Genomic DNA, 10,348 nt, shown 5'->3' with positions numbered 1-10,348 from the left:
TTGCTCAGCAATGTTCCGCTACGGCAGCCGCAAGAGGACATTCATAGTGCGCTGCCATAGCGTCCGGTGTGTTAGCTGGCCATGTGTGACAAAATTAAATTTGTAAAACAGGCTGAAGTTAAACAAATGGCGGGAATGTTTTAGGAGGGGGTTGGCGACGAAGTTTATTCTTAAAATCTGAGAACGAAAACGTTCAGCTCTAATAGGAAGCAGCCGCGAAGCTGTTAGCTGCACTACAGAACCACGACTTGGCGTGTTGACCGTGAGTGTTCATTGGAGTTTCCTATCAGGAATAAGCTGTCAGAGTCGTTTTAGATATCAGAATCGTGCATTTTAAAACAGGAACTGCTCATCAATGGGGGGCAAGAAGAAGAAATCGCCGGCTGCTACCCCGGCTCCTGCTGCGGCAGTAAGCAGCGCTGCAGAGGGGGCAAAGCAGGCGCCGAAAGGGAACCATTCAAAAACAGCCCCGAAGGAAAACAAAGCCAAAGGTGACACAGCTCGGCGCGCCTCTCGTGTGTTCGTGTATATAACACTTCCACTCATGTGCATTCATTCCTGTGCCTGTTGTATGTTTTCAAGTACCGAAGACTTACTGCCTTACAAACACGTCGCAGACGGACGCAGGTGTGGCGACCGACAAATCTGTCCTCAAAGTACGAATGTCAACATGCACACACAATAATCTATTGCTTGTGCAACATTAATACAATACCCAAGCCTTTTGTCTGTTGTGAAGGTTGTTATTCAGCCTGATTTGGAGAAGACGATTATTAAGCTGATAAACGACAATGCCCAAGAGTATTGTGACAAGGGGCCGATATCTGGAAGGATCACCAACAAGAAGCTGATGGTAAAGAGCTGCTACCCAATGAATGTGAAGTGAATTATGTAGTAAGATTTAATCAACAAATTTGATCATATCTGATCAATGTGACAATGCTTATCAGAGAACAGATTTTTATTTTTTTTGTGATTGCATCTTTATTACTAGGATCTCTACACGGCTCTGCAGAGGTTTCATTTTAAGACGATGCACATTGAGGAGGCCATGAAGAGCAGCATGTTGTATGGAGGGGATCTTCACTCTGCATTAGACTGGCTGTGTCTTAATCTTAAAGATGGTACACATTATTTTTAAATAGTAAAATTACTATAAAATGATTAGTTAGAATTTATAACAATCTCTGTATGTGCTAGAGGAGCTTCCTGAAGGCTTCAGCCAAAAAATGCGAGAGGAGAACACCAGCAGGCCAAAGTTCCAGCCTCCTAAAGAGCAAAAAACACAAGACGTCGCCAAGAAAGATTCCTTCAAAAATACAGCACAACAAACAGAAAAGGTACAAGCAACAACAAATCATTATAATGAGATGCTTTGCTGGCATGGTAAATTAATCGTGGCACATTTACCAATGATAGGTCCCAGCAAAAGATGACCAGACCAGCATGAAGGAGTGGATTCTGAGGTACGCTGAGCAGTCAAGTGGAGACAGTGAGGAAGACGAAGCGCATGAAGGTTCTGAATATAACCCGGAAGTTGATTCGAAGTTTGATCCAGTAAGATAACGTTCACACTATCTCTCGCTTTGCGTTTATGTCTTGTCCCTGACTGTCTCACATAATGTGGTCTTAGAATGACCGGTACCTGGTGCTCACTGCACAGCTGTTTGATGCTAAAGAGATGGCCGCAGCAGCCAAGAGCAAGAAGGACAAAAATGGCCAGAGGAATGCTCAGGACCGGATCAGAGTCATTCAACAAGGTTCGTCTGAAATGAGCCGAGGGCTGCAACAGTTGCCAGGCAGCCGTGATATTTTTAGGTCATCGTATCATGACATGATAAAGGGGAAAGGATACATTGGCGGTTGCATCAGTGAAGGTTACATTAAATGAATGTAAGATTTATTTATCCTCAGTTGGATGACTGTCTTAATTCCATATGTTTTTTTTCAACTGTCAGGATTTGGTGACGTGACATCTACTTTTGACATTTATTTTTAATTTACACCAAATCCTTATGTTGGTGAATCCTTTGAAATCGGTGTCATGTGAACATGACAAACATTGTCATTTTAACCGTTCTGACCTCTTTATTTTTTTCTGCTGCAGAGATGAAGCCTCTGGAGTCACACCCAATGTTTAATCCTGCCATTAAAGTTGTAGACACACCGAAGGAGCAGAAAGAACCAGCTCCTCTGACTGAACCAAAGGAAGACCTGAATTTCAACCTATTTGAGCAAGCAGCTGAGACTCCAGCTGTGGAGAAGAGTAAGTGCGCGGGCGTGTTCATAGTGCTCTTACGTTTCAGCATCCCACTGTGGATTGTTACATTCAGTGGTTATGATATTTCATCACTGGAAGAAACGTTTTTTGTTAACTTAATAAAACCAAGCCACTTTTTGTTGTAATTATTATGGTTCATTAAACTGGTGACAATTAGCTATCATGGAACATTTTTTTTCTGTTTATGTATTCTTTAATCAAATAGTTGTCAGAAAGAACGAGCCCAAAGATATCCGCAACTTTGACTACACATCACGAAGCTGGACTGGCAAATCACCCAAACAGTTTCTGATCGACTGGGTCAGGAAGAATCTACCCAAAAGTCCTCCTCCCACCTTCCAAAAAGTTCCAGCAGGCAGATACTGGAAATGCAGGTGAGGATTTAAAAAAAAAAAAAAAAAAAAAAGCCGATATATCTGAAGTTTGATCAATTGTCATTTTTGGGTGGTTTTGATGTTATCAGGGTTCGTGTTCAGAGGGTTGATGATGTGTTGGAGGTGTGTCCTACAATCCTCACTGAAGACAGCATGCAAGCCCAGCACCTTGGTGCCACTTTGGCCCTTTATAACCTAATCAAGGGACAGGTGAGTTATCGACTGTCAGGATTAACAGTGTGCATGCTTTTCTTTTTATCCTATTGCAGTTTTGTTTTCCTTCCTTTTAGTTGTTTTTTTACCCCACAATTGTGGTTTTTACTTCCCCAGCCTGTGCACCAGCTTCTGCCCCCTACCTACCGCGATGTATGGCTGGAGTGGCGTGACAGTGAGCAGCAGCAGGAGGAGCAGAGGAGCACCGCCGTGAATAAACCCCGTGACCAGTTCATTGCCAGGCTGCTGGCCCGCATCAAACAGCAGCACCAAAGCCAACAGAGCCAGCCAGCCACAGTCCAGCCAGTGCCTGGCAACGATGAGCCTGAGGACTCCTGGGAGAGCCTGGCCTCCAGACAGGACGAGGTGGAGGAGATGAATCAAGTGGTAGAGAAGGGCGACGAGGCAGGATCGGCACTACTGCAGCGCTTGCGTTCTTCACCATTGGCACGAAAACTCTTGTCTGAGCGTGAGAATCTGCCCGTGTTCCAGCAGCGAGCACGGCTCCTGGAGGCCCTCCGGCGCCACCGTGTGCTGGTGGTGGCTGGGGAAACGGGCAGCGGGAAGAGCACGCAGGTGCCGCAGTTCATCCTGGAGGATGCGATGCTGGAGCAGGGGCAGCGCTGCAGCGTGGTGGTTACGCAGCCCCGCAGGATCTCTGCTATGAGCCTGGCCAGCAGAGTCAATCAGGAGCTGGGCAGCGAGGATGGGCCTGGGGGGCGGGTAAGGACTCGGTGGAAGACACACCATGTAAACTTTGTGAAACATGGATATGTTTTTTGATTCGTGGAATGCTGGGATAGAGGCTTTTCATCTCAGTTCTTCATATGGCTCTTTTTAACTCACATCTGGGGTTTTTCAGACATCACTATGTGGGTACCAAATCCGCATGGAGAACCGTTCAGGTGACTCCACCCGACTGCTCTACTGCACCACTGGCGTTCTGCTGAGGAAGCTGCAGCAGGATCGCCTCCTCCGTTCCCTCACACACATCATTGTGGACGAGGTAGGACTCTTTTATTGTGGTAGTAGCCTAGTAGGTAACACACTCGCCTATGAACCAGAAGACCCAGGTTCAAATCCCACTTCCTGCCATTGTGTCCCTGAGCAAGACTCCAGGGGGACTGTACCTGCAACTACTGACTGTAAGTCGCTCTGGATAAGGGCGTCTGATAAATGCTGTAAATGTATTATGAGGTGTCCAGTCACCTTAAATGAATGGGTGGTAGTAGCCTAGTAGGTAACACACTCGCCTATGAACCAGAAGCCCCAGGTTCAAATCCTATTCCATTGTGTCCCTGAGTGTCTCCAGGGGGAGACTGTCCCTGTCATTACTGATTGTAAGTCGCTCTGGATAAGGGCGTCTGATAAATGCTGTAAATGTAAATTACACATTTTATTGACATGTAACATAGCATGTGCATGATTTCCTTGTATTAAATGCATCTAGAATTATTGAATTGACAGTTGGCTTGGGTTGTATGTTGAAAACGGTATCGTATGAAAAAATGTATTGTATGATTATTTTTTTTTTTTAGTCAACAATGCATATGAATGTGATAGTGGCTTTATTGTAGTACAGCGTGTGCACCAACAGGTGGCAGAATGCAGGCAGCGTTCAACCATCATCTGCAGCTAAATCTGCCTAGTGCAAGTGTAGTACATGCACACTTCCACACCCTTTTTAACATTTTAACAAGTCCCAGTTCCATAGAATTTCCTGGATCTTAAGTCCTGGTCACATTTCACCACATAATACCAGGGTTTGAAAGAATGGATAATGCCAAAGCCTAAGTGACAGAAACAGCTTGTTAGGCCCTGCTACTCTCTCTTGATGTTATATTGTCATGTAATCAATTTGAACAGGATTAACATACAAGCCAAAGATCTGTTTTGAAACTAACAAATGAAGTAGAACATATTCAAGTGTTCATGTATTAATATCTTTCTTCCCCTGTTTCAGGTACATGAGCGTAGTGTCCAGTCTGACTTTCTCCTGACCATCTTGAAAGACTTGGTCCAAAAGAGATCGGACCTGCGTCTGATCCTCATGAGTGCCACAGTGGACTGTGACAAATTTTCCAGCTACTTCAACCGCTGTCCTGTAATCGCCATACCCGGCAGGACTTTCCCTGTTGATGTGAGTGATGCATAGTGGAATGTCATTGGTGCTGGAGCTGCTGTGATGTAGCCGTGATTTTGTATTTTAGGTTTTCCACCTTGAGGATATTGTGGAGTGCACAGGCTACGTTCTGGAGCAGGACTCTGAGTACAGTCAGAAATCTTTGGAAGAGGAGGAAGAAGTCAGCATTAGTGTCACCCAGAAAGGAGGGAAGAGCTTGCAGCACCAGGTATGTGTTGGAAGAGGGTTGAGACCCACTGGTTAGGCTTGCATAATTATTTTTATACATTTATAAATTGACGCAAGAAATCTGCTGCCATGTTATTGGCATGAAGCAAAGAAAATATGTCCGTGTGTGTCAGTATCACAATTACTGTCTGTGCTTTAATTAAGGACGTGGTAATTAGGAATTCTGGAAGTGGTTGGGATCTGGGTCCTGAGCTGGACCACTTTAGTCCTCGCACACGTCATGCCCTGCAGTACATGAACCCCAATAAGATCAACATGGACCTCATCGTTGACCTGTTGGTCTATTTGGGTAAGTGCTGGCAGAAGACCACCTTCAAACCACAGCATTTTAATGAAAATGAAAATGTCAATTATTTGTCCTAAATTGAAGAAAAATACTAATTCTTTGATGTGCTGTCCTTCCATAGACAGTGCTCCACAGTTCTTGGCAGTAGATGGTGCCATGTTGGTGTTTCTCCCTGGTCTGGCCCATATCCAGAAACTTTACGATCTTCTGTCCACAGATAAGAGGTTTTCAGCTAAAAACAGGTACAATTCACCTGCATTATCCCATTTATAATGTTTAGATGTTTGTGAATTTGACAGTAAACAAATTTGTAATATTAAACTGTCTTCAGATACAGGCTTGTTGCCCTCCATTCCACACTATCTTCTCAGGATCAGGCTGCAGCCTTTACTGTGCCCCCTCCTGGAGTGAGGAAGGTACTGCAGGAGATTCTTTTGCGGGGGTTGCGCTGTTCTCTGTCTGGATATAAATAAAGAGAATTACTTTCTTTCTTATAGATTGTACTTTCCACAAACATAGCAGAAACGGGAGTGACCATTCCAGATGTGGTCTTTGTTATTGACACTGGAAAAACAAAAGAGAACAAGTAAGTCAGAGCACTTTGAGTTTTCTACCGATGTGTCGAGTAGAATTTTTAAACAAACTCATCCCTGCCTTTGTCTGCTTGTTCTTCATCAAGCAGAAACTGTATCTTTTTTCTGTGCCACTTCATGATATGAAATAAATTTATTGTTTCTGGAAATGGCATTAAAATTGTTGCATTTATCGTTTAATATTCTTAGGTACCATGAAAGCAGTCAGATGAGCTCTTTGGTCGAAACTTTTGTGAGCAAAGCAAGTGCCCTTCAGAGACAAGGCAGGGCAGGACGTGTTCGGGAGGGCTTTTGTTTTCGTCTCTACACCAAAAACAGGTCTGCAAAATGGAGGCCAGCATCTTTAGAATTAATGACTTGACCGTGTTACCCAGTTTGCACTGCGGGACTAATGGGGGTTTAACTGTTAAAAAAAACCCCAAACAGATTCAGTGGCTTCATGGATTATTCCATTCCTGAAATACTGCGGGTGCCGCTGGAGGAGCTGTGTCTCCATATAATGGTAAGACACATGTTTGATAGGAAACCGAAACACAAGCTGCCCTGACTGTTACTTTCATAATTCTCACATTTCTGCTGTTGACACGCAGCACTTCCCTCTTTTGACATTTCTGTTTATCCATACAACATCATGGGCATGAACACACAACACTGGGGTATACATACCTCACCTCTTAATAAAAATTTTATTCTTGAAGATAATGAGATAATGGCTTATGAGATTAGAACCAGAGAAAAGTAAAGAGAAAAGAAAAGTACACACAAAAGTATTATGCAGAGAGTAAATACCCTTGGGATCACTTAATAAATAAAAATATATATATACTAACAGTGTACTGAACTCATGTCTTATGTATTTAAAATTGTAGTTCAAAAATACATTCAAACATTATTTAAATGCTTATGGAGCAAACAACAGCACTGACACCTCTCTCCATGGTGACAGAAGTGTGAATACGGTTCACCAGAGGACTTTCTCGGAAGGGCCTTGGATGCACCGCAGCAGCAGTCCGTGTGTAATGCTGTCGGCCACCTCAGGAAGATTGGGGCCTGTCACCCTGAGACCCACGCTCTCACGCCACTGGGCCACCACCTCGCAGCCTTGCCAGTCAATGTCAAGATTGGCAAGATGCTTATCTTTGGTGCAGTTCTGGGTTGTCTGGATCCCATAGTGAGTTGGATGTAGTATTGAATAAGTCCTTGTAATATTTCAAAGACATTTTCTTGTGTTATGCATCAGTTGTCAGGCCATATTGTGAAAACCAGAATTTGTTTTGGCAAGATAAAAAGATCCTATTTGGAGACTTGACTCTCTTCTTTTTCAGGCAACAATAGCTGCAGCAATTTCAGAAAAATCGCCCTTTGCCACACCTATGGGCAGGAAGGAAGAAGCAAACTTGGCCAAATCAGCTTTAGCAGTGGCCAACTCTGATCACCTCACTATCTACAGTGCCTACCTGGGGTAACTGATGAGAATGCAGGCAGAAATGTTTACTGCTTTTTGCCGTTGTATGATTTTACGGTAAGGTTTGAATGTCTTTCAGTGATATGTAATCTTTCCATTTTTATCTTTCCTTATAGGTGGAGAAGTGCACGAAAAGAGGGGAACCGTGCGGAGGTGTCATACTGCAGGAAGCACTTTCTAAATCGCACCGCTCTCCTCACTATTGAGGTAATCTTTATGAAATATTGCTTTGGTAAACACACACTGGGCACTGAGAAGACCAGCTGGCCTAATGGCTGACCTGTATCTTGGCCCATAAAACAGGATGTGAAGCAGGAGCTGATTCGAATGGTGGAGCAGGCTGGTTTCTCCCCCTCAAAACCAAAGGGGTCGCGCTCTCAGACCAGAACGGATGCTGCCGGACACCTGACCAGTACAGGAGTTTCGGTGCTCAACGCAGCCCTGACGGCCGGACTGTACGACAGCGTTGGACGCATTATCTACATGCCCTCTGTGGATGTGGAAGAAAGGCAGGCCTGCATGGTGGAAACGCCACAGGGGAAGGCCCAGGTCCACCCGTCTTCTGTCAACCGGAACCTGCAGACTTATGGCTGGCTGCTTTATCAGGAAAAGGTGAGAGTTGTCCACTTGCTGAACATACACCAAATGATTATTATCTTGGAGTTTCACACAACTCCTCAAGCTCTCCGGTAGTCATTTTAATGAGTTAATTCTGAAATGGTTACAGGCTCATAACTGTAAGTGAAAAGTGAAGTGAAAGTGAAGCAATTATCATTGTGAAATAAATGTGAAACTTTTTTTTTTTTTTTTTTCATTGTGTGTATTTTCAGGTAAAATACTCTAAAGTGTATCTGCGAGACACCAGTCTGATTTCCCCCTTTCCCATGTTGCTGTTTGGCGGGGACATTGAAGTTCATCATTGTGAACGACTGATCTCGCTAGATGGATGGATTCGCTTTCAGGTCTGGATAGAATGGGTTTGATTTTGAAGTTCATGTGACTTCTTGAAATACAAAAAGAGTTACTTTGAATTACATCCTAAACTTTGTGTCTCCTGCACTTCCTCTCACAGGCCCCGGTAAGGATTGGGGTGATTTTCAAACACTTGCGTAAACTGATGGACTCCCTCTTGGAAAAGAAACTGGAGAACCCAAGAATGAACCTTGAAGGTACCAACTGGCCTTAATTAGTACATTGTGTCAATTGTACTAATTTCCTGTTCTAATGTCCTTTATTTGAGAGCGGTTTGAGTTGGTGTGTTGGTTTTTTTTATCACAGTTATGGTAGTGGCTGATTATTGTAGGTGCTGCGATATAAAGCCTCTGGGCAGTGGGTAAGGAAACAAACCTGTAATTGGAATGTTGAATCCCAACATTCTGAGCAAAATACCATCCCCACACACTGCTCCCCGGGCGCCTGACAAGGCTGAACACTGCTCCATCAGGGGATGGGTTAAATGCAGAGACCACATTTCAGTCTGTACACTGGGAGCTGTGGTGCATCACATGTGTCCATTAATCACTTTCACTTTCTGAACAATTCTTTTTCTCTTGTCCTTAGATGAGAAGACCATACAGATCATCACAGAGCTCATTAAAAGCGAGAATACAGTTTAATTATATGTCATTCTGGTGATTATGTGGTCACCACCCCAACGTGGAGACTGCTCCAGATGTCCATATGAAAGGACTGGCCTAATGGCAATCATTGTTCATTAATGTTGCCAAATGTGAATAAAACTTTTTTAATGTTTCCACAGAATGCACAATTTTTGCTTTTATCATTTTGGTGAATTATAATTGAGCAATTCAGAAATCTGTATTTCTGTGTGTTTTATTAAGGTGACTTCAGAATGTCTTGGCCTCTATTATTGGAAATATTGATAGCATCTAGGGCAACTAAAATATTGGTTGCCTATAATCCAGAAGCCCACACACTCATGTTCTAATAAAAATTGCAATGTTAATTGAATCATTTTGCTGTTTTTTATTTTTTTGCATGAAAGCCAATGCCAGTAACTGTAGTTCAAAGTCTTATTTTCTCTTCCCCATTTAATAGCACATGGCTGTCAACATGTTAGTAATGTCTCAATATTCAGCGGCAACAGCCTTGGTTGCTATGGTGATCAACGACCAAAAAATGCTTGTGTCTGGGTTTCTAGCGACACGTTTTAAGACCACACATCCACTTTCACCAGTCGTGGTAACTAATAATAGTCTCTCCTGACTGTGTTCAGATTTCAGGGTGCCCTGAACGCGTGTCCCTGTGAATCTATGAATGAACACACGTGGAGTTATGCACTTAAAAAATAGTGAAATAACTGAAAACATGTTTTATATTCTAGTTTCTTTGCTCTGATTACTGCTTTGTACACTCTTGGCATTCTCTCAATGAGCTTCAAGAGGTCGTCACCTGAAATGGTTTTCTAACAGTCTTGAAGGAGTTCCCAGAGGTGTTTAGCACTTGTTGGGGTCCAGCTCACCCCAAACCCTCTCGACTGGGTTCAGGTCTGGTGACTGTGTAGGCCAGGTCTCCACTTTTTGTTAAGTACATAACTCCACATGTTCATTCATAGTTTTGATGCCTTCAGTGAGGATCTACCAACTTAAACGGTCATGAAAATAAAGAAAACACATTGAATGAGAAGGTGTGTCCAAACTTTTGGCCTGTACTGTGTAAGATTTCTCCCGCTTTTTGCCGCTGTGGCAGGCAGACGCGCGCGAGGAGTCAAGGCGCGAGACGCCAAACAAGCGCGGCGCGCGTCC

At 43.6% G+C, this 10,348-nt stretch overlaps 1 protein-coding gene across 1 annotated transcript; it reads left to right on the top strand.

The window, feature by feature from the left end:
• The first annotated feature begins 38 nt into the window (after nt 1-38).
• Nucleotides 39-9,554, top strand: dhx29 (DEAH (Asp-Glu-Ala-His) box polypeptide 29). The gene is made up of 28 exons (XM_028972624.1): nt 39-262; nt 343-491; nt 583-656; nt 740-853; nt 995-1,124; nt 1,201-1,340; nt 1,420-1,557; nt 1,634-1,760; nt 2,108-2,266; nt 2,487-2,655; nt 2,745-2,865; nt 2,986-3,591; nt 3,731-3,874; nt 4,832-5,008; nt 5,079-5,219; nt 5,384-5,528; nt 5,647-5,767; nt 5,857-5,941; nt 6,023-6,111; nt 6,308-6,436; nt 6,545-6,620; nt 7,065-7,289; nt 7,444-7,580; nt 7,700-7,790; nt 7,887-8,195; nt 8,414-8,545; nt 8,656-8,752; nt 9,144-9,554. The coding sequence occupies exons 2-28, from the start codon at nt 356-358 to the stop codon at nt 9,197-9,199; spliced, it is 4,068 nt and encodes a 1,355-aa protein (XP_028828457.1). The 5' UTR covers nt 39-262; nt 343-355; the 3' UTR covers nt 9,200-9,554.
• Nucleotides 9,555-10,348: the final 794 nt, after the last annotated feature.

This window comes from Denticeps clupeoides, chromosome 3, assembly GCF_900700375.1.
Source record: "Denticeps clupeoides chromosome 3, fDenClu1.1, whole genome shotgun sequence".
Classification (NCBI taxonomy): Eukaryota; Metazoa; Chordata; class Actinopteri; order Clupeiformes; family Denticipitidae; genus Denticeps; species Denticeps clupeoides.
The sequence above is the reverse complement of the archived record's forward strand: the minus strand, read 5'-3'. Positions and strand labels throughout refer to the sequence as shown.

What these genes read in the sequence shown, in the direction of transcription:
- dhx29 (XM_028972624.1), top strand. Translation starts at nt 356, where the DNA reads ATGGGGGGCAAGAAGAAGAAATCGCCGGCTGCTACCCCGGCTCCTGCT. An exon ending in GGCAGATACTGGAAATGCAG is followed by an intron (nt 2,656 to 2,744) that starts GTGAGGATTTAA and finishes TGATGTTATCAG; the next exon opens with GGTTCGTGTTCAGAGGGTTG. An exon ending in GCAGGACTTTCCCTGTTGAT is followed by an intron (nt 5,009 to 5,078) that starts GTGAGTGATGCA and finishes TTTGTATTTTAG; the next exon opens with GTTTTCCACCTTGAGGATAT.